Source organism: Pholis gunnellus (assembly GCF_910591455.1).
Source record: "Pholis gunnellus genome assembly, chromosome: 9".
NCBI classification, from domain to species: Eukaryota; Metazoa; Chordata; class Actinopteri; order Perciformes; family Pholidae; genus Pholis; species Pholis gunnellus.
The window spans coordinates 14,580,049-14,602,190 of record NC_136535.1 but is presented as its reverse complement, the minus strand read 5'-3'; the positions used below and the strand labels follow the sequence as shown (position 1 = coordinate 14,602,190).

At 42.8% G+C, this 22,142-nt stretch overlaps 1 protein-coding gene across 1 annotated transcript in view; it reads right to left on the bottom strand.

Annotated features, from left to right (window-relative positions):
- prkd2 (protein kinase D2) overlaps positions 1–22,142 on the bottom strand; it is a 33,326-nt gene that overhangs the window by 8,324 nt on the left and 2,860 nt on the right. Inside the window, exons 2-6 of the mRNA XM_079166875.1 lie at positions 2,319–2,457; positions 1,940–2,071; positions 1,594–1,793; positions 345–528; positions 164–235 (exon numbers count right to left, since the gene is read on the bottom strand). Coding sequence (XP_079023001.1) covers positions 164–235; positions 345–528; positions 1,594–1,793; positions 1,940–2,071; positions 2,319–2,457 — 727 coding nt within the window. The remainder of the gene's footprint in view (positions 1–163; positions 236–344; positions 529–1,593; positions 1,794–1,939; positions 2,072–2,318; positions 2,458–22,142) is intronic.

The window sequence follows — 22,142 nt, the reverse complement described above, 5'->3', positions numbered from 1 at the left end:
AGTTTCAGCCTTGTTAGATAATGTATCATGTATGGTTATTAAAGTGACCTAGTTATGCCAATGGAAACATGCAGATACAAATTAAATACTTTCATCAAATCCATGGAGCGTTAACAGAGTCATAAAGACATCTGAATGGTGATATATTTTTATATTCCCTCACCTCCAATTGTCTCCCCGAGGCAGTCATTAGGAACCTTGTACACGCAGCGTTTATGGCAGTTAAACTTGCAGTCTGAGAGAAATAAAACACATTTTGATTATATTACATATAATAATATTAGATTTAGTTAATATTCGTCTGATAATATTCGAAATGAGTCTCTCTCTTTGTCTGTACTCACCTTTGCACTGCAGGCCCTGCCTGAACAGACCTCGAAGAAGCCTCTTGCAGTACTGACACACCGTCGGTCGTGTGTACGAGTGGACAGCGAACGTGTGCGGCACCTTGACCTTGCTCATCAGGATCTTGTCTAAATGAACTGGTCGACCTGTGTAGAAGCGTCGGGCGTCACTGGGGGTCCGTGGCTAGCGGGAAAAATAGAAAGGAAACAAAGATCGTCAATTACATTTAGTGTGGGGAAAAAACTAAAATTGTAAGGACACTATTATCTACTTTTGGCAACATGTACTTACTAAAGAATTATTTTATTTAAAAAAAAGTCCAATCTTTAAACCTATGAATAACTGATTTTGTTTGGCCCCTTGGAGGCAGCAGAAACAAGTTATGAACACAACATTGACATATCATCATCTATGGCGAACTTGTTAGCAAACAGCTGCTTACACATATAGCGGTTACGGATTATGACGATTGTAAGTGTAATATTTTACTCTCTTTTTGTTATGCTTTTGGTCTTTATCAACTCTTTATAACTGATAAATGCTCCACTATGTTCCTGTGTCTGTCTGCTGTTTGGTACAAAGTACAGTGGCTTTTTAGAGCTTGTTCACTAAAAGCAGCTGCATGCAGTTTAGGACGACACTTAGAGCAGTCGTAGTGAACCAAAACAGTAAAGTTGCAGTCCGGACAGCAAGCAATTAGCTGAAATTTAGTAAAAAGCTTTTACATTGTCATTTGATACATTGTTAGTATAAATATATTGATAGCAGCTTGTGTTTCCTCTCTAAATAGTTCCCTTTCTCTTCTTTAATTACAATAGATTAATAGGGCCCCTATCAATTAGTTAATTGCTTATATTGTTTTTTTTCTTCTTGATTGAACTGATCATTGTACTTTAAGTGTTTTTGAGGTATCCATTTTAACACCTTTGTTAGAAAGAAGTTCCAGGGGAAGTTGTTTGGGAAGGAAAGTCTGTGTATTATCTTGAGTAACCAGGATATTGCTTCTGGAAAGTTAGCAGTGGTTTCACTGCCATCACAAAATAAGGAGTCCATCACATATTTGGTTACAGTCTTAACCTAAAACCTTCTAAATAAGTGACTTAAAAGAGTTAAAGTGGCTTTACCCAATTTGTGACAACAACATAACCAAAGCAAAGCTGTTAGATGTGGTCAAATAAATGTTGGAGGCTCTTTAACTTTAATAGGTTAAACCTAAACAGGGCATTGTGTGCATTAATCCACCAGTACCATTTGTGTGTGTGAGCGAACGAGGCTGGTGTCCTCAGCGCAGGTGGAGGCCGTCCCTAAACTGTACACCGAGTCAGTGGTAGAGAGACGCAGCGACTGGCTGCTGCTCAGGGAGGTTGTGGACAGACGGCGTTTGCGAGCTCCACTGCAGTTGTTTGGGATGCTGAACGCACAGCGCTTGTGGTAGTTAAGTCCACATCCTGCAGGGGGCGGCATGGACCAACAGAGCAGAAGAGTGGAGAAGGTGGAGAATGTTTGGTGAGTGTTACAATTAATTTCTCAAGAGAAAATTGTGGACGACATCATCGTTTTCTTATTCACCACTTCATCTCTCTACTTCCCTCACCGTCACACTTGAGCCCTTGTCTGACCAGTCCAAACAGCATCTCTCCACAGTGATCACAGAAGGCTGGGGCCCGGTATGAGTGCACGTTGAGTGCATGGGGCCGAATCTGGAAATCTTCAAACGTGGCTGCCGCTAAAAGAGAAAACAGGTGTACGGCGTAAGATGGAAACGGGATAGAAAAAGAAAAGGGTTTTCTTCCTGACGGGGGAGCATGAGAGCTTGAAACAATATAATAGTTGTACTACTAGAGTAGGCAAGTGTAAGATATCGCCTATAGTAAAGTAAGAAGATAAGGACTGATTTCAGGAGTTGTGGTGCAGAGCAACAACAGTAATAAAAGAGAGATAACAGAGAAAAGAGGAGAGAGCTGGTGACTTACCAGAGAGCACCACCTCCACAAGATCTCCCTCCTGAATGTCACTGGCACCGTTAACCAGTTGCAGGATGTTGTTGGTGGTTGTGTCATGCTTGAACAGCAGAATCTTGTCATAGATGCCATAGAAGCCGCACTCTGGGAACTAGAGAAGAGAAAGTATAATGGACTTGTTAATAAAACGTTGCTTTTTATTTAATCCAATACTATATCAGATATCAATAATAAAAGCTAAAATGGTGAGCTTATGGCAGAACATGTTCAGTCCGACTAAAACAAAGAGCGAATACACAATCTGAACCAAACACATATAAGGCTGGAACATTTATGTTTTCAATTCAAAACATTATTTTAATGAATGACATTGTCAAATTGGATAATATTTATTTCAGAATTTGTTTGTATTAATATTTGTCCCATGGTTGTTTGGAATATTTGCAATAATTTATTTATTTTTTTTTTTAGCTAATGCACATCTACTTCATACTATACTCAAAACTACACCAAACATCCTAAACAGTCACAGCTCCGTTGTTATTTATGAACAATAACCAGATCTGCTGTGGCATCTGGAAACACTGTGAGCATGGTACATGCAGGTATAACACAGGAAAGTCCAAATTTTCTCAAGCACACCAGTGTCTGTTCTCAGTTAATTATATCATACCCTTCTATGTAAAAGCACCTGGAATACATAGCAGCCATCAAACAGACAACCATGCAAACACACACACACACACACACAAAGTGTAACCACTGATACACAAGTACCACTGGCTGAATTCCACAAATCAAGCAACTTGGTTAATATGGAAAGTAAGACAAAAGGAGAAACTCAATCCTATCTTCCTTTCAGTTCTATGCAAGAACACACACACACAGAGACACACACACACACAAACACAGACACACACACACACACACGTGTTTCCATGAAGCCCTTCCAAAGATATGAGGGATGAGACTGTCAGTCAGAAGTCAGCAGAGCAAAGGAGGCTGTCATAGGGAAACCCTGCCCTCCTGAATACTTAATGCTGTCTGGTTCACTTCAGTGGCCACACAACACAGGACACCACAGCTACACACACACACACACACACACACACACACACACACAGACACACACACAGAAGGGAAACAGAGAGAAGGCAAGGGAAAGACATGCGCTGAGCTTTAAAATGTATCTTTTAAGAAGGAATACACTTGACACACTGAGTGAGATCAGAAGTAGAAAGAAAATTACTTCACACACACACACAGTCTCTCTTGTTGTTGCTTTTCCCATAGTGGAGGAGTCTTCATCCATAGCTCTAACAACTTACAGGAAGGGGAACCCTGGTCTCCACCTTGAAACGACACAATGACACACAAACACCTCATCCTCACTTACCAACAGACACGCCCTCCGTACAAACAGCAACACACACCCTCTCTTCCCCCCACTTCCCTTCTCCTCTCCTAAATACACACACACACACACACACACACACACACACACACACACACACACACACACACACACACAGCCTCCCTCTCAGTTTCCCCCAACAGGCACTCCACATCACCGCATCTGAAATCCAGGCCTGACTTGTACCGCTGCCAAGCTACACAGTGAGTCAACCACGCCCCAGCAGCGGGCTACTGCTACTGACCCCACAGTCAACTACAAGTTATCAATAGCACACAGAGTGGCACACAAACATCTGCAGAAGATTCTTAACCCGTAAAACAAACATTACACCCAAAACATAAATCACAGACACGAGGGCACGCCAACAACATAGCACCAAGGAGCTAGAATACAAACAGCAGTGGTAAGAGGTGTGAAAGCAAATCAATGAAGTGCAAGCATTTCAATAATACCTCTGTTTGTTTAGCCCAGCTATTATGCAAAGTTGATTCACAAGCATGCCAAAGGAAAACCCAGAAGCACGATTACGGAACGCACATGAGAAGAGTGTAGCGCAGTCTTATATCTTATAAGTGATTCACCACCAAACTTTTAGGAAGCACCGAGCTCAGCTCAGAGGAGAGTGAGGAGTGATGATCATAATGAATAGACTCAGGACCGTCAGGTGGATGCTGGGGTGGAGGTGGGACATTTGAAACGCCATAAAAAGGCTATAAACGCTATAAAAAGGTCAGCAGCAAAAGAGTGAACAAAGCATCGATAGCTTTAAGGACACCGCATAAAAGGACATGTTATATATATATTGCAGTGAGAGAACGACATATGAAGTGTTTTCATAGGGACTATTTCTTTGGTAGTATTTGCAGTGACACACAACTCAGTGAGGCCTGTAGATTATCCAGAGTAACGGGGACACTGTTTCTATAAAGAGAGGCTGCTGTTGAAGTTTGTCAACAGAAATTCCAATCATCTCCATTGTACTGAGATGGCCAGATAAAACCCAAACTGTCTGCATGTCCAGATACCACAAGCGCTCAAAGAATAAAATAAAAAAAAAAATAGGCTCTTCTTTGACCTATTAACCTTAATGTTTCTGGATTTGAGTCAATTAAATGACACACATACTAATAAGACGAGGCTCCAACTTTACCAAGACCAGACTTTCAAAAACACCACAAGTTCTCCGACAGTGAGTCCAGTAATAACTGCATGGATCGCTACCTGGGATTGCCACAAATAAGACCAACCGCTGCCACTTGTAATTACAAAACACCCGCAGAGCCCAGATCAGAGGAGACACCCAGCTCAGCCCAAATCCACAGACAACCCTCAGCCTAAGCCCAATTCTGCCGTTTGATGCCAGCTTCTCCCGCTATAAACCCCCAGACTATTACTGTTACTGCTCGCTTCTTTTCCTGAGCAACTCAAGAAACAAGGCTAGTCATATAATCCCGCCCCTTTGCTCCAGAACATACACAGCGTACCGACCGCGACTGAAGCTGCCAGGTCTGTGCAGACCACAAGTCTTTTACAGCTCCACTGAAAAGCACAATATCCCGACTCCCCAAAACCGCAGTTACCTCAGTGAAAATGACAATTTTCTTCTTTCTTTTCTGCTATCCCTGTCCCAGTTCTCAGTGAAAGTACAGGGTGGGAAGAGCACAAAAGCCGCGCATTACTTCTGTTTGCAACATGAGGAAAAATGGCATTTTCTGTCTTGTAATTACATAATCACCTCTATATGTGTGTATATATGTATATATGTGTGCGTTGGGGGAGGGGGTATAGGTATTGTTGCAAGAGACTGTGTTTGTGCAGTCTGCAGACAAAGAGCTGACTGTAGTATCATACAGACTGTAGTATAATGTAGTGTGGTTTGCCTGGAGACAGGGCTGTGTCTCTAGCCGGTTTCTTTGGGTTACCAGGGATCAGGTTGCCCTGCGTTGTCTGCACTATTCCTGCAGCTCTTCGGGCCAATGAAGCCATTATGAGTGAAATGAATTATGGACTAGGTTTTCTTTACCCAAACCCCTCCCTTTTTTTTTTTGTCCCATCACTCTTAATTTCCTCCCGAGTTCCTTGTTTATCAACCTCTCCTCACTTTTCTTCTGGGCTTTTCCAGCTTTCCTTATCAGATATCAGTCTTGACTTTTTTACCAATATATGTTTTATGAGCCATCCTTAAAAAGCAACAACATTTAAAAAGGAGAGAAAGATGCATAAAGAAACCCATTCTGTCATTACATTACAGTCATTTAGCAGACGCTTTTATCCAAAGCGACTTACAATAAGTGTATTCAACATAGGTTTTCAAGAGAACTACGAGTCACCAGAAGTCGTAAGTACATCTCAGTTTTTAAACAAGCATCTAAGAGCATAAACCAGAGCAAATGTACAGGGCAGAAACAAACGAATACAAAAAGTGCAACAAACTAGTATGAGTACAATAAGTGCAACAAACTAGTATAAGTACAATAAGTGCAACAAACTAGTATAAGTACAATAAGTGCTGCGTGGAAGGCTCAGGGTAGTACTTCTTGAAGAGGCGAGTTTCCAGCCTGCGCTGAAAGATGGGCAGCGACTCCGCTGTCCTGAGGTCAGCGGGGAGTTCATTCCACCGCTGTGGGGCCAGGACAGAATACAGCCGTGACCGGGTCGATCGGCCGCAGGGACCTCTGAGCGACGAGGGCAACCAATCGCCTCGAGGCAGCAGAGGGAAGTGGTCGGGCGGGGGTGTAGGGCTTGACCGTGGCTTGGAGATAGGAAGGAGCTGTTCCTTTCACCGCCCTGGAGGTTAGCACCAGAGTCTTAAACTGGATGCGAGCTCTTACAGGGAGCCAGCGTAGAGCACGGAGAAGGGAAGTTGTGAGGGAGAACTTGCGGCGATTGAACACCAGACGAACTGCAGCTTTCTGGACGAGCTCTAGAGGTCTGATGGCCGACGCCGGGGCTCCGGCATCTTTTCTGAGCTTTACAAACATTGCCCTCAATGTGGTCCACTCCCTCTCTTGCAAGCTAATGTCGTGTTAATGTCTGAACTAACCTGTTTTTAAAAGTTTGACGCTGTGTTCTGTTCAGGTGTAGACTGAGCAGAGAGCAAAGGAATCTAGAAAAGTGTTAAAAGTACAAAGAGAGAAAGACAATTTTAAAGAATTTCTTTGTCATACTGGAGTATTTCAGCCCCAACAGAACAGCATTCATAACCAATAAATAAGATGGGTAACTATTTAAATTGTACATACTTTAAGGAAAATGGTTTACAGTTTATTTTGATCGCAAGAAGCAGAGCTCATGATATCTGATCATAAGATACATGACTGTGCACTCCTCATTTAAACTGTACACTGGCACTGATGGGGTTAACAGGAATTTGTCTAATGTCCAAAAGTGGGATGCAAAAATGAACAACCAGCTCTCTAAATGCACAACTGGTGCATCTCTCATCACCATCACCCGAAAACAAGGACTGAAAAACGGCCATGTGTCGTTCCTGTGGGTCTCTGTGTGCTGTTGCAACTGTCATTAAGGTCAAACATTTGTCAAGATTACTCAGTCAGTCATTATTAAAAACACACACTCACACAAAGGGATCTGAAAGCAAACAAAACAAGTGATATCACCCCGTGTGTACACACACACACACACACACACACACGGACACACACAAAACACCTTTCTCATCATAGAAGCATGATGTCATGGAACAAGGCTATTGTGAGTGAAATTTGAGCTTAAAAGCATTGTTTTCAAACACGCAGAAACACACATGATGCCGCAGCGCTGGCTGCCATTTCCTCAACTCTGGGCTCATATATTCTCATATATGCGATTGGTTTGTCTATACTACCTCTTCTCCGGTCACATGATGCAGGTCACAAGTACAGAGGTAGAGGTTGAGAACTTTCGCATGAGGTGCAGCATGTGCAGACAAACTGTAGATCGTGAAACGATGACTTAATTCCTCCTGGCTCTTCCAGTTAACTTGTTTGCTCCGAGCATTTTATTTAGATAATCAAGAGAAAACGTAAGCAATTGAACTGAAAGGACATCCCAGCAAAGGGAGCAGCAGCAGGGGCACGCACACTTCAGAGCAACAGGTTAGCGTCGCCTCACACACACACACAAGCGCTGATGTTTACAACACAAGCCTCAGCACCGACGTCCAGTTGAGACGCTTTCACTTGGATCCTGAGTGCGTGTCGAACGGCCGTAGAGCGCCGCTTCTAAAGATAGACCTTCTTTATATAAAGACGCTGCACGTGTGAAGAACACAAAGACTTTAATGTCCTGCTGAGGAAGCCGCTTGTTTCTGCTTTTCATCCTCCCCATCACTTCCCCTCCAGCACACTCAGCATGAGCCACCTTCGACCACGAAGCCACACAAAACACGCAAGCTTGAGACACACACACACACACACACACACACACACACACACACACACACACACACACACACACACACACACACACACACACACACACACACACACACACACACACACACACACACACACACGTTGTTGCAACAGCTTCAGTGTCGTCCAACCAAAGCTCTGCTGCCGTTTATAGATAATGCAGCGAATGTAGGTAGTTACTCATCAACAAAGCAGATATCAAGCTTGTCTTTTAGTGCAATGACTGACTGATGGAATTATTCTCATGAAGGGGTATTGATGCAACCTCAGAGATGTTATTTGCTCCTTAGTTCTACTTCTTGTAAGGATGCAAAATGGCTCAAATAAGAATGACTTTAACAGCCTGTAAGGTTATGAATTCACACAGGGAGTATGATATTTAGGATGTAATGCCAACTGCTCAGCTATTCCCGGGGTGTTGCTGGTGGTTTCTTTGACATCAACACGTTGACGTGTTTTTCCGCACATAAGTGGAAACTGCACAAGGTCCATGAACTAACAAAGAAAGGACTTTTTCTGGCCCGGGAGGCCTCTACTCCACTGCTATATTGATTGAGTTTCTGCATCAGTACCATTCTACCCACCATAATAAACCATTATTCCTCAAGTACTTACACAGTAAGTAGTTGTAGTGCCAGTAGCATTAGCAGCACTTGCTTACAGTATTGTGATTAGTACTAGTACTTGGTACTAGTGCTAATCATGTTATATGTTACCTCCACGACACAGGAAACTGCAACCTTGAGAATGTGGTCTATAGCGCTTCAAAGGGTGTTAAACAGCATAGCTAAACATATAATGTTGGTACAATGAGGAAGAATAGCAGCATGTTAAATATAAGGCAGTTACCACAGTCACAGAGAACACACACACACACACACACACACACACACACACAGTACACAAGAACAAAAAAATGCAATATCACCTATTTATTCAGTTAATGGAGGATATTTCAAGCGGTGGTTTATGAGCCACTCAACCAGTTCATCAAGACTTCCCACGACATGGTCAGCATTGAATTATCTGATCAGTGCATATAAAGAACAAAAGTGATCACAACTTGGTACAATAGTACGTCAGAATAAATGAATGGATGGTCCGTTGTATGGCCCTGTGGTAGTTGAGACTGAAATAGAGTAAAAAATAAAGTTTTGCAGTTGTTACTCTGTTTTTTTTAACAGTGCAGTCCAGATCGACTGGTGGACTGAGATGATACAGAATGACAGGAGCAGGATTTGTGTTTACACGGTGTACTATGCAACAGAAATACTGCGTTCCTGCAGAATCAAACATGCCAAAGTTCAATGATAAAAGCCGATGATGAACAACTGAGAATCTGCATGGATAAAGTACAAAACGTGCTGTGTGTGACACTTCACGCTGCGCTCTGTAAACAGTGTGACCTCTATGTCCCTACATGGTCCTCCGCGCTGATGTGTTTCTGCAACAGAAGCTGGTTATCACAACAGGAACCTGATCCAGCCAATTTTATAGTCAAGGGGAAACACGCTGCATCCCTTCAAACAACAGACATTGTTTAAACATCCACGTCTTACTGTGCAACAAATCACACAGCCTCCTGCGCACGTGTGTGCGTGAAATCATGCTGGAGTGTTGTGATGCACCTGCACTTCACTGTGCATCCCTCTACTTAAGACACAAACCCTAACTGCTGGCCCATAACTCCCTCTATCCTTGTTAACGTGTCAGGCACGGGACTTGGAAAGAACCACCTTTCTGAAGGCTATGAGGTGTTTAATGAGGGTTTGACGTAGCAAAGACGTCATCAATCTGACCTCATTAGCTCCCGACAACACAGGAATTTTTCCTTTTGTGTTGACAGTGTCAGCGATGGAACAAATGTGATGCTGGCCCTGGCCTTCTATTTTTAAACCCCCGGTGAGGTCACACACTATTGAAGAGATGGAGCAGATGACAGAAATGGTAGCCAGACCTGCCCTCCCTCTCCCTCAGTCACCTGTAGAGTCTGTGCTCATGCTGGCTTTAAGAAAAAAAGAAGAAAAAAAAAGAAAGAATCGGACCTGTTGTCTTAACAACACTCCCACGTTGACTCACAGCAGTGAATGACAGGTCTGTGCCAGGAGGACATGGAATTACAATGACGTCCGCTGAGCGCTGGGCTTGGCAGACACAAAGAAGGAAAACACAATGAGGATGAACTAACACAGAACGTGTGTACAAAAGGACGGACAACTGAAAAGCTGCATGACGTGGTGCAGTTCACCATGCTCTCATGATGTCACAACCCACAACTTATTCACTTACTTGATAGTTTTAGTTTTCGCATCAGAGGTGGATGTTCTAAGTCTTCCTGTTTATTTTGTCCTTTTATCTCCATTAACTTTCCTTACGGATACACAAGAGAACAAGTGTGTATTTGACTACATGTGGTTAGAGGTACAATGCTAGATGAGAGCTTTTGAAGCAGAATGTAGTTCATCAGTGGAAATAATACAAATCATGATATTTGCAAGGAGACATTAAAAGCTACGTGCAAAAGCTTCTTTCTTCCTGGATTGAATGTGTTTCCAGTTGAGAACTGATACTGGGGAAGAACAAAGATTACAGTATTGTAACCCGAGGTCTAGGGCTGCACAATTAAACGAATTTTAATCGCTATCACGATTTTGGCTGCCACGGTTAAATGAGCATGATCGTCTGCGATATTGACGTTTAAAATACGTGCTATGCTACATATCAAATCAAGCGCTTCCTCAATTTAACAGTCAGCCAACCACCAGGGGGCGAACGAGATGAGAGCTGTCATGCGCGCACCCTGTAGAAGTAGAAGAGTAGAGAGACGGGAGCTTGAAGGACGAGTACTTGTGCTTAATTTATTTACACGCTGGCATGTCACGTCTGTCACTACATGGTCGCGCGTTTACAATTCCCCTGCTCTCTGTATCGCGCACAGCGGTGTTCCGCCCCGATCCGCGCGCACGATGCAACATTCGCTAGTAGCACCCCCCCCCCCCCCCCCCCCCAAGCATCTAAGGTCCGGTAACTGGTCATTAATGAATAATCGTGATCTCAATATTTATCAAAATAATCGCGATTATGATTTTGGCCATAATCGTGCAGCCCTACCGAGGTCTAAAAGCACAGGCGGAGAGCTACAGTGGCGAGAGACATCACACAAACTTTTGCAACTCCCTGAATCAGATTATTCATTCGGTCGATGCTATGGGAAGATCTCAGCGAAATGCCCAACACACCCAAATTGCTGGCAGTTGCAGCCAGGTGCGCCCCCAGTTGAAAAATGTAGTTAGCCTGTGTGAGTTAGAACGAGAGACACAGGAGGGACTGTTTAAAAGAGTAGACCACTGGGACAACTATTGGGTAAATAATGGCATTTTCATTTATTGGATGAGGCTAAAAATTGAGCGTTCGGGTCTGTGTGGCTTTCAGACTTTTGCCAGTCTGCATGGTAAACGCCCAATGACTTTCCTCATATACAAGCATTGCATATACATACATACATATATATATATTGCGTAAGTGTTTTTGCATTCAGCATTGGTTGGTGTAAAGGTGAAACGTTTCCATATGTTCTTAATGATGAGCACAACTACTGCACTGTAGTGTGTATACCTTGCCTTTATGTTTTTCCCTGACTCATGCTTTCTGCGTGTGTGTGTGTGTGTGTGTGTGTGTGTGTGTGTGTGTGTGTGTGTGTGTGTGTGTGTGTGTGTGTGTGTGCAGCTACATAATCAGGTTTACATTCCTGACCTGCTAGTTTCTACATACCAGAGATATCTGTGTAAACCTGTGAGACTGGAGGTGAGAGTGTATCCCAGTCTCACCAACAAACATAAGAAATCACAAAATGATATCAAAACTTGACCCAAACAACCATGACTGAATAAACACAACACAACATGCAACAGCGACAATGTCAATGTGCATACAGAAATGGATTCCTACATAAAACACACACACAAAAAAAAACAGCGAGCTCATGACCTGAAGAAATACAAACAGCCTGGGTTCAACACACATACACACAGAAATGCACACACTATATTAAAACAAACATGGCAGATTTAACATGTTTCCTGCATAACACAAAGAACCTTTTAACCCTGCATGCACAAAAAGAAAGTGTGTGTGTGTGTGTGTGTGTGTGTGTGTGTGTGTGTGCGCAGCTAGTAAGTGGAAGGGGCTTAGTCTCATGCAGGAGCAAAGGGACAAAGAGTCATTCTGCTCCAAGCATCAAGGAGGACGGTGAGGTAACATGAGAGCCATGACCAGGCATGAGAGAGGGGTCTGAGGATAAAGGACACATGCACTGCTATTCTGAACCAGCTTTTGTAGGTAGTAGCTCCCGTCTCCATCAGCCCCCACCCATCCCCGTCCACCTCCCCGTCTTTCCTTGGCTCGCTCTGAGCAGGTAAGCCGATAGGAACCTTGGATTCAATCCACTCTGTGCAATGAACAAGTCATTGATTCATGACAAGAGGGAGAGACAGAAAACAGGCCTTCATAAGAGAAGAGACAGCAAGTCTGACAGACAGAGAGAAAGTAAAGATGGATGGGAACAAAATGAGCAATAAAATGAGAATGCTGATGCTTGTACTGCTCAGACTTCAACAGCACAATTGTCTATTAAGTATTACTATACCTGCACTACAGTCGAGAGTCAGGAAAGACGGTTTGAGTGGACCTTGTATACTATTGGTTGGAAGCCCTGAAGTATGGTTGCTGATCAATAAGGGAAACATTATGGACCAAGTAGTTAAAACTGGTACATTCATATTTTCTGAAGTGATATTAAGTATCTTTCAATCCAAGTATTGTAAAAAATCTTCAGTTAGTTTCCAAAAAGTCAAAAAAGAAAATCAAAACCAATATGTTTCCATAAGCTACGGTTACAGAAACAGTGAGGAAGACACAATAGATCAATAGTTTTTCGCTGGTGGAGCAATATTGCAACACATGGTACACCTACACTAAAGGATTTAACTCTAACCCGAAGAAGAATAGGTGAAAGCAGGCCCCTCATTAACATAATTCATTCCCAAAAGAAAGTTTCCATTATTCATTTCCATCACGTGTTCTCTCGATCAGTTTAACAACTTTCACTGTGGTTAAGCAGAAAAACCTTTATCTTAAAGTTTGTCTTTTTAAAGTGTAACTTCTAAATGCACAATATAGAGGTACTTACTGAAGCAAAAACCTACGAAGGGAATTTAAGAACAGATAAAGTCAGAATTCTTCTTAACAGGGCCATAAACTGGTTAGATCTAATACCACAAACTAGCTTAAAGTGTTGTTATGTGTACCTTAAAGGAATACTTCACCCTTAAAATGCCCATTTGTATATCAATTACATACGACTGGTTACCTTGACCTTTTCAAGAAAACTTGAAGAAGAAAACAGCAAAACTATACCAACATCTGTTTACAAACTAACCCAACTCATCCAGTCATATGCTCAGTACTTCCCACACACACATGCACTTTCGCCAAATTCGTACAATTAAAAACACTTCTGCCACTACTGCCTCATGCCCTCCGCAGGAGCGCTGCAAGTCTGTGCATAAGACGGTAGTGGCGTACGAGTTTTTGGCAAAAATTGCAGGAGTGTGGGGAGTACGATGCACACGGCTGGATTATACTGCACGGTTTGTGTCATTCTGTAAATGGATGTTTTGATATAGTTTCGCTGTTGTTGAACCAGAATTTACTTCTATTCATCAATGATTTACTCCATTTCTGGATTCACCAAAGTTTTCCACAGGAATTCAAACACATGATGAGTAATTGATATACAAACGGTCATTTTAAGGGTAAAGTTTTCCTTTGATTGTCGTCTCCACAGAACTATTAGTAATTATTGTTTTCATTCGCAGTGACAATCATGTTGAAATGAGGAAAGAGGTGCGGCCTAACTTCTCTGTATGACTGCTTACGATCAAATGGAACAAGAACAACAACAACAACAATCGAATGGTATAAACCGAGAATGACTAATGTAAACAAACACACGCGCTTCAGAGGCCTGTGGTGACATCTTCCTACAGTTATACATTACTAGACTGTATTCAAATACATTAGAGGACAGTTAACACCTCACTAATCGGCTCTTTGTTCTGCCCTCCATCCCTTTAGTGCCAAGGTTAATCATCCTCTAATATTCCTTTGATAGATTGTCAAATCTACCGAAATGAGTTCTCCAGAGTGACCGCAAAGAAAAAAAACACACACACACACACACACACACACACACACACACACACACACACACACACACACACACACACACACACACACACACACACACACACACACACACACACACACACACACACACACACACACACAGGGCCATGAGGAGCCAAGAGCGCTATTGACACACAAACACTTCAAGCTGCATGTTGAGGGCCACAATAGGCACATTACTGCACTCTGAGTCATCCCCCTTTTCCTTTATGCCTGTTCCCCCTCTTCTCTCCACGTGCTGTTCTTTCTCCCCCTCTTTTCCCTCCTCTCTCCTCTGTGTGGCATGGCTTTGGATCCTAATTGAAAGAAAGTAGGGGGCGAAAACGCTGCAGCCTACACACTGAACTCAAATCATGTGAAAAGCTGAGTTGCTGTCGCTTCAACTCTGACCAAACGCTGGTTCTCTTGAACATTTTAATTGTAGACCCACTAAACTATACTGTCGCGTGTGTTTTGCGCTGCAGAAATACTGTACGAACACAGACACGTGCAGAAGAGCCACCATCTTATCAGTACTACGCATAACTGCAACCACATCTACACGATTGAGCATTAAAAGGTGCTCAATACTTGATGGACCGGCTGTCAATGTAGCCGACTTGGCAACTTTCTCACTAGATTTAGCGACTTTTAGAGCTAGTGCTACTAGCTGCTTTCATTAGAAAAGATTATTACAAAATTATTATATTGTATGTAAAGGAATTGTGATTATAACATAACACAGATTTAAAGTCACTGTGGTGGATATCCAAACCCATGTTGAGAATTAAAGGCCTTACTGACGGAGACGAGCTATTTTCCAGTTGCTTCTTCCAGTCTTCAATATTGATGTCATGTGTTTATCTACTGAGGCGAGTCTGTGGTTTTGCCCATTTCCCCTCATAACTGACCATCCCCTGCATGCACAGGCACCTCACCATGTGTCTGGGTCATACTAACACACACACACACTACACTAATGCCCCTGAGCAACCCAACCCACCCTGTTAACCCTCACACTGAGCCCATTGTCTGCAGTCTGCCCAAGCAAACACACATTTCACACACCTGACATTACAGCAGCAAATAGTTTTAATGCTGCGTAGCAATGTAGCTCTCCTGTGAGATCGTGCAAGAAATCTTACTGCGCTTCAATATCGGTTTCACTTTTGTCCTCTGCTATCATCTACTGCAACTTTCAACTTCACTTAACGACAAAAGAACCAAAAGTGTGACACTTGTAATTTACTCAGTTTTCAGCTATTTAAATCGTAGTCACTAACAAGATCATCCTCGCTAACCTCAGTCTCTCTGTGTAATAAAATGGTGTGTGTGTGTGTGTGTGTGTGTGTGTGTGTGTGTGTGTGTGTGTGTGTGTGTGTGTGTGTGTGTGTGTGTGTGTGTGTGTGCACTCTCTAACTGGTACAAACTCTCCACATGCCACCAAATGCTGCTCAGCTCTGCGGCTCCCAATTGGATTACGGCACAAGACCGTTTTTACCGATGCTAATCGCCAGATTAGTATCATAAGGTCTCCTTTGCTCAGAACAAGAGAAGGAATGCAGGGGTAAGAGAGGCCGACTGGGCCCAGAAACACGTATATGACAAACAAATCATTTCTACTATGAAAACATTACACTCAAAAACTAAATGTTGAGATCTGGGAAAACAGCAACATCAATAATAGAATTTGGTGGGGCAAGACACACGCGCTTTCAAACAATTAGACAGATTGACTCAAGTGTTGGCTTAGTAATGTCTCGTTTTAATGTAAAACGGAAAGTTAACGCGCCCAAAATGCACAAAAAACACCCCACATTGCACAGGAAAACTGTGTTCACAGGTATGCCAGGTATGGTAGGTCAAGTCGAGTCAAATAAATTCAACACAACACAGTCAACAGAAGACACCCTCAGTCCTAAGGGCCCTATTTTCGTGGCACCATGCCGACCGTTGATCCTAAGATGAAATACGCAGGAATAAACGGAATGATGCTTAAAATTTAAACAAACAGTTTAATTAAACACTGTGCTTAAAACGCTAGATGTGTTTAAATCTGCATCAATGTTTAATATGATTAAAGCAGAAACGGAGATGAATCTGTCTACATTTCTGAATGAATTAACATGGGCGATTCTCACAGTATCTGCTGTCTAAAGCTGCTTTACACTGTAGGAAAAACATCCCCCTGCAGTTCATAAAATATAGATATATGAGCAGGAGGATCAAAGATCAAGCTGCCATGTTATAAGGAAGTCGTATGTCCCGACTGAATGCATACTGCAAGCAACAGTACGTACTTTGTAAGGGCAGCTGCAGCATGTACTGAAAGTAAAAAGAAAAAGTATGCAATTTGGAACGCAGCTTGTGTGTGCAGGTCGTGCTGGTCTGCGACATCCAGACAACCACAAGATTTTCCATTTGTTGAGCTGCTGTTGTCTTGAGATCGACTGTGATTCCTCTTCACCCAGCCCTTTCACACTGCTGCACATACATGAAGCAGAATGGCGGAGTGAGGTTAAAATAGGCCCCTTTTGACTCTAAGGAAGAACTGCAAAAAAGGAGAAAAGTTTAATGGTGAACAGGAAGTGAGTCTCTAAATTGATGTTGACTGTGTTTACAAAGCGCGGTTTGCCTTGTTTTTCTATTTCAAATAAGATTGACCAAGCAAGGGTTGGTTTAAAACCTGTTTTAGAACCTGTATGATGATAGCTTCTTCCTCGTTCAGACTTAGAGAGGTTGTCGAAGTCCCAGTTCACAGCAGTGAGCTTGGTGAGCAGAATGTCACCAGGTAAAATGATGACCAAGTATGTAACAAACCAAAATGATCCTTTAACGCACCGATTGTTGCCGTGCATTCACAGAAATGTTCATTTCAAGATCGCAAACCCTCCAACTCTGCGTCTATCGTCCCACCTTTCTCTTTCTTTCTTTCCTCTCACTCCGATACACATCCCGTGTGCACCGGGCTACGGTCAGCAGTGTGTGCTTTGAATAATCAAATGGCTTTGTGTGGACTAAGCTTCCCCTCTGCAGCTCGCCGCTAACAGCCAGGGAGACACCAGGCACGGTCACCCATGCAAAGCTGTTCCGCTACCATGCAAATAGTCGCAAAAAGAGAGAGACACACACACAGTGAGAGAAGGAGAGAGGTATGGGTAAGCAGAAGTGATACTTGCTGCTGTGGGTTTACCCTTTTTTTAAAATAGACACTACTTTACACACCTTTACAGCAGTATGGGTTTAGTAGACACGGCCTCTGTAAGGTTCGGAGCTTTTGGCTAAGGCTGCTGCATTTGGTCAGCAGCTGTGCCATCTTCACTCAATCACTAAATGGCGTGCGGTCAGATGGAGGCCTAGTTTGTTTTTTCACTTGTATGTCCACCTGCCAGTGTCTTGCTAATTGTCTGTCATTTATTCATTGACTAACAAAGGTTTGGGTTGATAGGCAGAGAGTATTTGCCCAGTAGCTCCGACACATAAAGAAGGCTTTTTGATAATCCAAGCGGCACATAACGTGTGTGTGTGTGTGTGTATGTGTGTGTGTGTGTGTGTGTGTGTGTAGAATACATGTGCAAGAGAGTGAGGTAAACAGGAGGTGGTGCGTATGATCCCATTCCCAGGGCCAAACTGCTTCTCAAGGGAGGGAGATAAAGAAAGGGACCCTTCCAAAGCGGAGGTGGAAACAATAGCCAGGGCAGGGGCTCTCAGCAACAACTGTGTGTATCTGTGTTTAGTTGCGGATATTTCTTTGTGCTTTCAATGATCTCACTAAAGAACAAACAAAAAACAACTTCTATCCTCATTTATTTACAATAGTTAACAGAACCAGCTGTAGGGTTGCAAGTTGACCACAGAATGTTCGTCAATTTCTACATTATAAATAAATTCTCGTCGACATGCTTCCTGCGTATCCACCGCTGGATTGGACACAGCCCGCTGGCAGTTACATGTGTCGTAACTCATCACAGATTAGTCTGCAGGCACTTGACACAATACAAGTAATGTAACCACAGCTAAACATTGGCAGGACTCAGCAGGTTCTCACATGCTGACACACACACATATAGTGAAACACACCCACTGGCGTCAACACAAATTCGGCGTGCGTCTGTTTGATGACAAAACGAAACAAGTTGTTAATGCTGTTAAGCTCACACACCTTTTGGCAAACTAGGAGAAGGAGGGAATACAAAGCCAGACCTGACCAAAAAAGTATGTTAACTACACTATGGTAGCTCCTTGTGTAGCTAAATTGTAAGGCCTGGCTTAACCTGTCACCAATGTGTAATATTTACCGTAAAACATAATTCATTGTAGCTGAGGTAACCACTTGAAAAATGGGAGCACGGGATTTTTGACTCATCAAAGTATGCGTCCTCCAAACCTGTATTGTCCTGCCTTTGTACAACCAGGCAAGTGTGGATTTTAAAGTGTGTTGGAGGTGGCAAAACATCCGAAAGAAAAGGTGAGAGTGACGGGGAGGGCAGTGGGAGTAGGTGGATGAGTACAAAGAGAGGAAAGTGGATGAGGTGGGATGCGACGAGGAAGAGGACGCAGAGCGTGAGAGGAAGTTGACGATAAGGCAGGCAGAAGGGACCGGAGATGAGAGGATAAGGAGAGGAAATAAAGCATCTACAGAGGAAGTAGGGAGGGAAAAGGCACAACAGGAGGGAGAGTAGGAGGCAGTCCTCCCACAGACAGTAGAGGAAGAAGATGTCAGCTTTTTATCCCAAGAAACAAAAGTTAGCCAACTGAATTTCTCTTAATTTAGTATTTAATTCCCCATTATCATTTCTCAAATAACATAAATAAGCAGACTATATTTTCAGTCAACAACTTATAGAATATGATCAGTAATTAGAGTGACATCAAAGGCTTATTTCTAAGTTCTATAATAACAACAACACTGTAGATGGGGGGGAACACGAAGGTACAATGAGGAAAGGAAATAGCGACAGGGAAAATAAGGGGGTCAGTGAGGCCTGCCCAACAAAAGAGCAAATACATCAGAGCTGCATCACGGTTGAATGGAGACAGACTTCTGGTTTCCAGGCCACACTATTACTTCTTGTTCCATCTGGAGGAGAAGGGGGTTGGGGCAGCTGGAGGTAGGCCAGCTAAATGGGATTTTGGCAAGCACTACTGCCAGGTATACGGCTAAGCAAGGTTTTAGAAAAGGTGTGGGAAGTGTGGGCTCTAGATGCTGCGAATAAAGGTTGGATTTTGAATTCTGGCCCTGAGAGACGGGGCTTAACGCTCAGTTCAGGAGACTACGAACAAGAGCTTAAGGATGGCCATTGACTCGGGGTTAGTGTTGGAGGTTGAAGCCTGGGGAGTGTGTGTGTGTGTGTGTGCTCCTCCACAGAGAAGTGAATGGAAAAACGTGTCAATGGAACACAAGGAGGGAGCCTGTGAATAAACAGAACCGGTGACTCACCCTTTCTGGGATGGGAGAGATGACTGTTGGCGGGGGTGTGGGGTACCAAACTGCCTTCAATACCCCTTCTAAATACACCAGTGTAGGCATTCACGCGTACGTGTACACACACACACACACACACACACACACACACACACACACACACACACACACACACACACACACACACACACACACACACACACACACACACACACACACACACACACACACACACACACACACACACACACACACACACACACACAGTCCAACTCATGTGTCGCACTCAGTTAGCCCGACCAGGACAAGCTGTCTATTGTCCAAATCTCCCACCTAAAGCTGTAGCTCCTAGCAGGGCAGGAATTCTGGATTCAAGGGGATTTTAGGGATTGCTGAGTGTGAGTGTGTGTGTGCTCTAACAAGGCTTGAGAAAGATCAGGCTCAGGGAATGAAGGTACTTTTTCAGATTTTTTTTCCCTCTTGCTTTACTTAAGTGAACACTCGAGGATGGACAAGGAACAAAAATGTCTTTCCTCTGGACCGCACTCAACAAAAACACCTCTGAATTGCATACTGCTTCGGGTTATATTAGTTTTAAAACAAAAACAGAGACTGAAACACCTGCCATTACTACACGACAGTTTTAAACAATAGACGTTACAGAAACTAGTCATTAAATCACTTTAAATTCATCCTTTAACCAATCCCTGCTCTGCATTTGACCAATCATCAACACGTAGGAGCAGTGGACATCTATCGTTAACTTAGGTTAGAGCTTTTGTCAACATCAATGGCAAGAGTATCCCAACACAAATCTTTTATATCTTTTATGGGATGGGAGGAAACGCGAAGATAATTATTACAATAGACCTCACCCAACACCAATAGACAAACCAGAGTGATGCAAACAAGGCCAATAACAACTCCAAAGTATCAAGCTTGAGCCTTAAATACACCTGAGGTTATTTCATTAAATCAACCTTCGTATATCAAAAGAATCTTATTCCACATTGTCTGATAGCATCACACAAATATATATATATTCTTTATTATCTTGTTCCAACATATCATCAAAGCTATACAATGTTTGTCTTTGTTTTTTTTAAGGCTGAAGCTGTTCATCAAATTTAAATATTTTAGATATCTAGTATAGATGTGTAGCCTCACATGTTTGGGCTCCTTGAAGCCGTTGAGAGTTTCGGAGTTCTGTGAGTTTGGTCAGTGCATTGGACAGAGTATTGAGTATCCTCTTGTGGGGACAGCGGGACTGAAGATGCAGAAAAGGAAGAAGTGAGGAAGAACCAAACCGTAAAAGAAGGCCAATTTCATTCTTTAGATGACAAGGGAGTCTTTTCCTTAATTAGATGCTGTGGAGCAGAAACCACAAACTGGTACCCAATGTGTGTATATGTATATATATATATATATATATAGTATTCTGCAGAGGAATCAACATTTCTTTCACCGTCTTAAAACACAGAAAGCTTTAAGTCTAGATGGGCGTTACCATGTTGGATTGTGGCCATTGTACTTAGTTGTTATGTTGCCTTGGTTGTTTATTAATCACCCTCAGTGCGACCTTACTGCATGTCACACTGACTGTTCTCCATTCTGCCCGGCAACAGCATCAAGTCACTGCTAGTGAGGTATCACCACCCACAAATCCATGCACACACATACAACAGGCTGCAACAGAATACTGCATCATCCCAACTTCATTATACATTTCAAACTCTCCAGCTGACCAATGCCATCATGTGCTTTTTGCAAGCCGTACAAAAGCCGTGACACCCTCATCCAAGCTGTGCTGAAAACCCCCTCAGCTGTTTAGGACACAGGAGTCGCTGCTCTTATTAAGTCATAGATCGGAGCCTCACTGTTGGCCATTATTTATCAGAGGTGCAATGAAGGTAATTTCTTTCTTTGAACACTTCCACACTGATCCACCAACAGAAATGTATTAAAAGAAGTAGAGGCTTCTTAGACCTCACTGGTTAACCATGGTGACCAACTAAAGAGCCTTCTACTCCTTGTTGAATGTCTTTATTAGCTTTCCAACTGAGTATATTGTTTTTTTGTCATTTTGATAAATGCAAATCTATGCACTTTAAACACCAAAGAGGGTGTTTTTTAGCACAACAACTGTTACTGTGAAGCAGCTGCAGGTGTTGTTGAGTCACTGGCTAGTTGATGAAAAATCTGTAAGTTGTTATTTGGACATTTGGTAGTGCGTTTTTTTTATCAGTTAAAAATTATGCAAACACTTTGAATTTGATGAAAGCTGTGGAAACTCAAGGCATGCAGAATATGAAAAGGACAAACATGAGAGTTTCAAAACTTCCGACAACAACCTT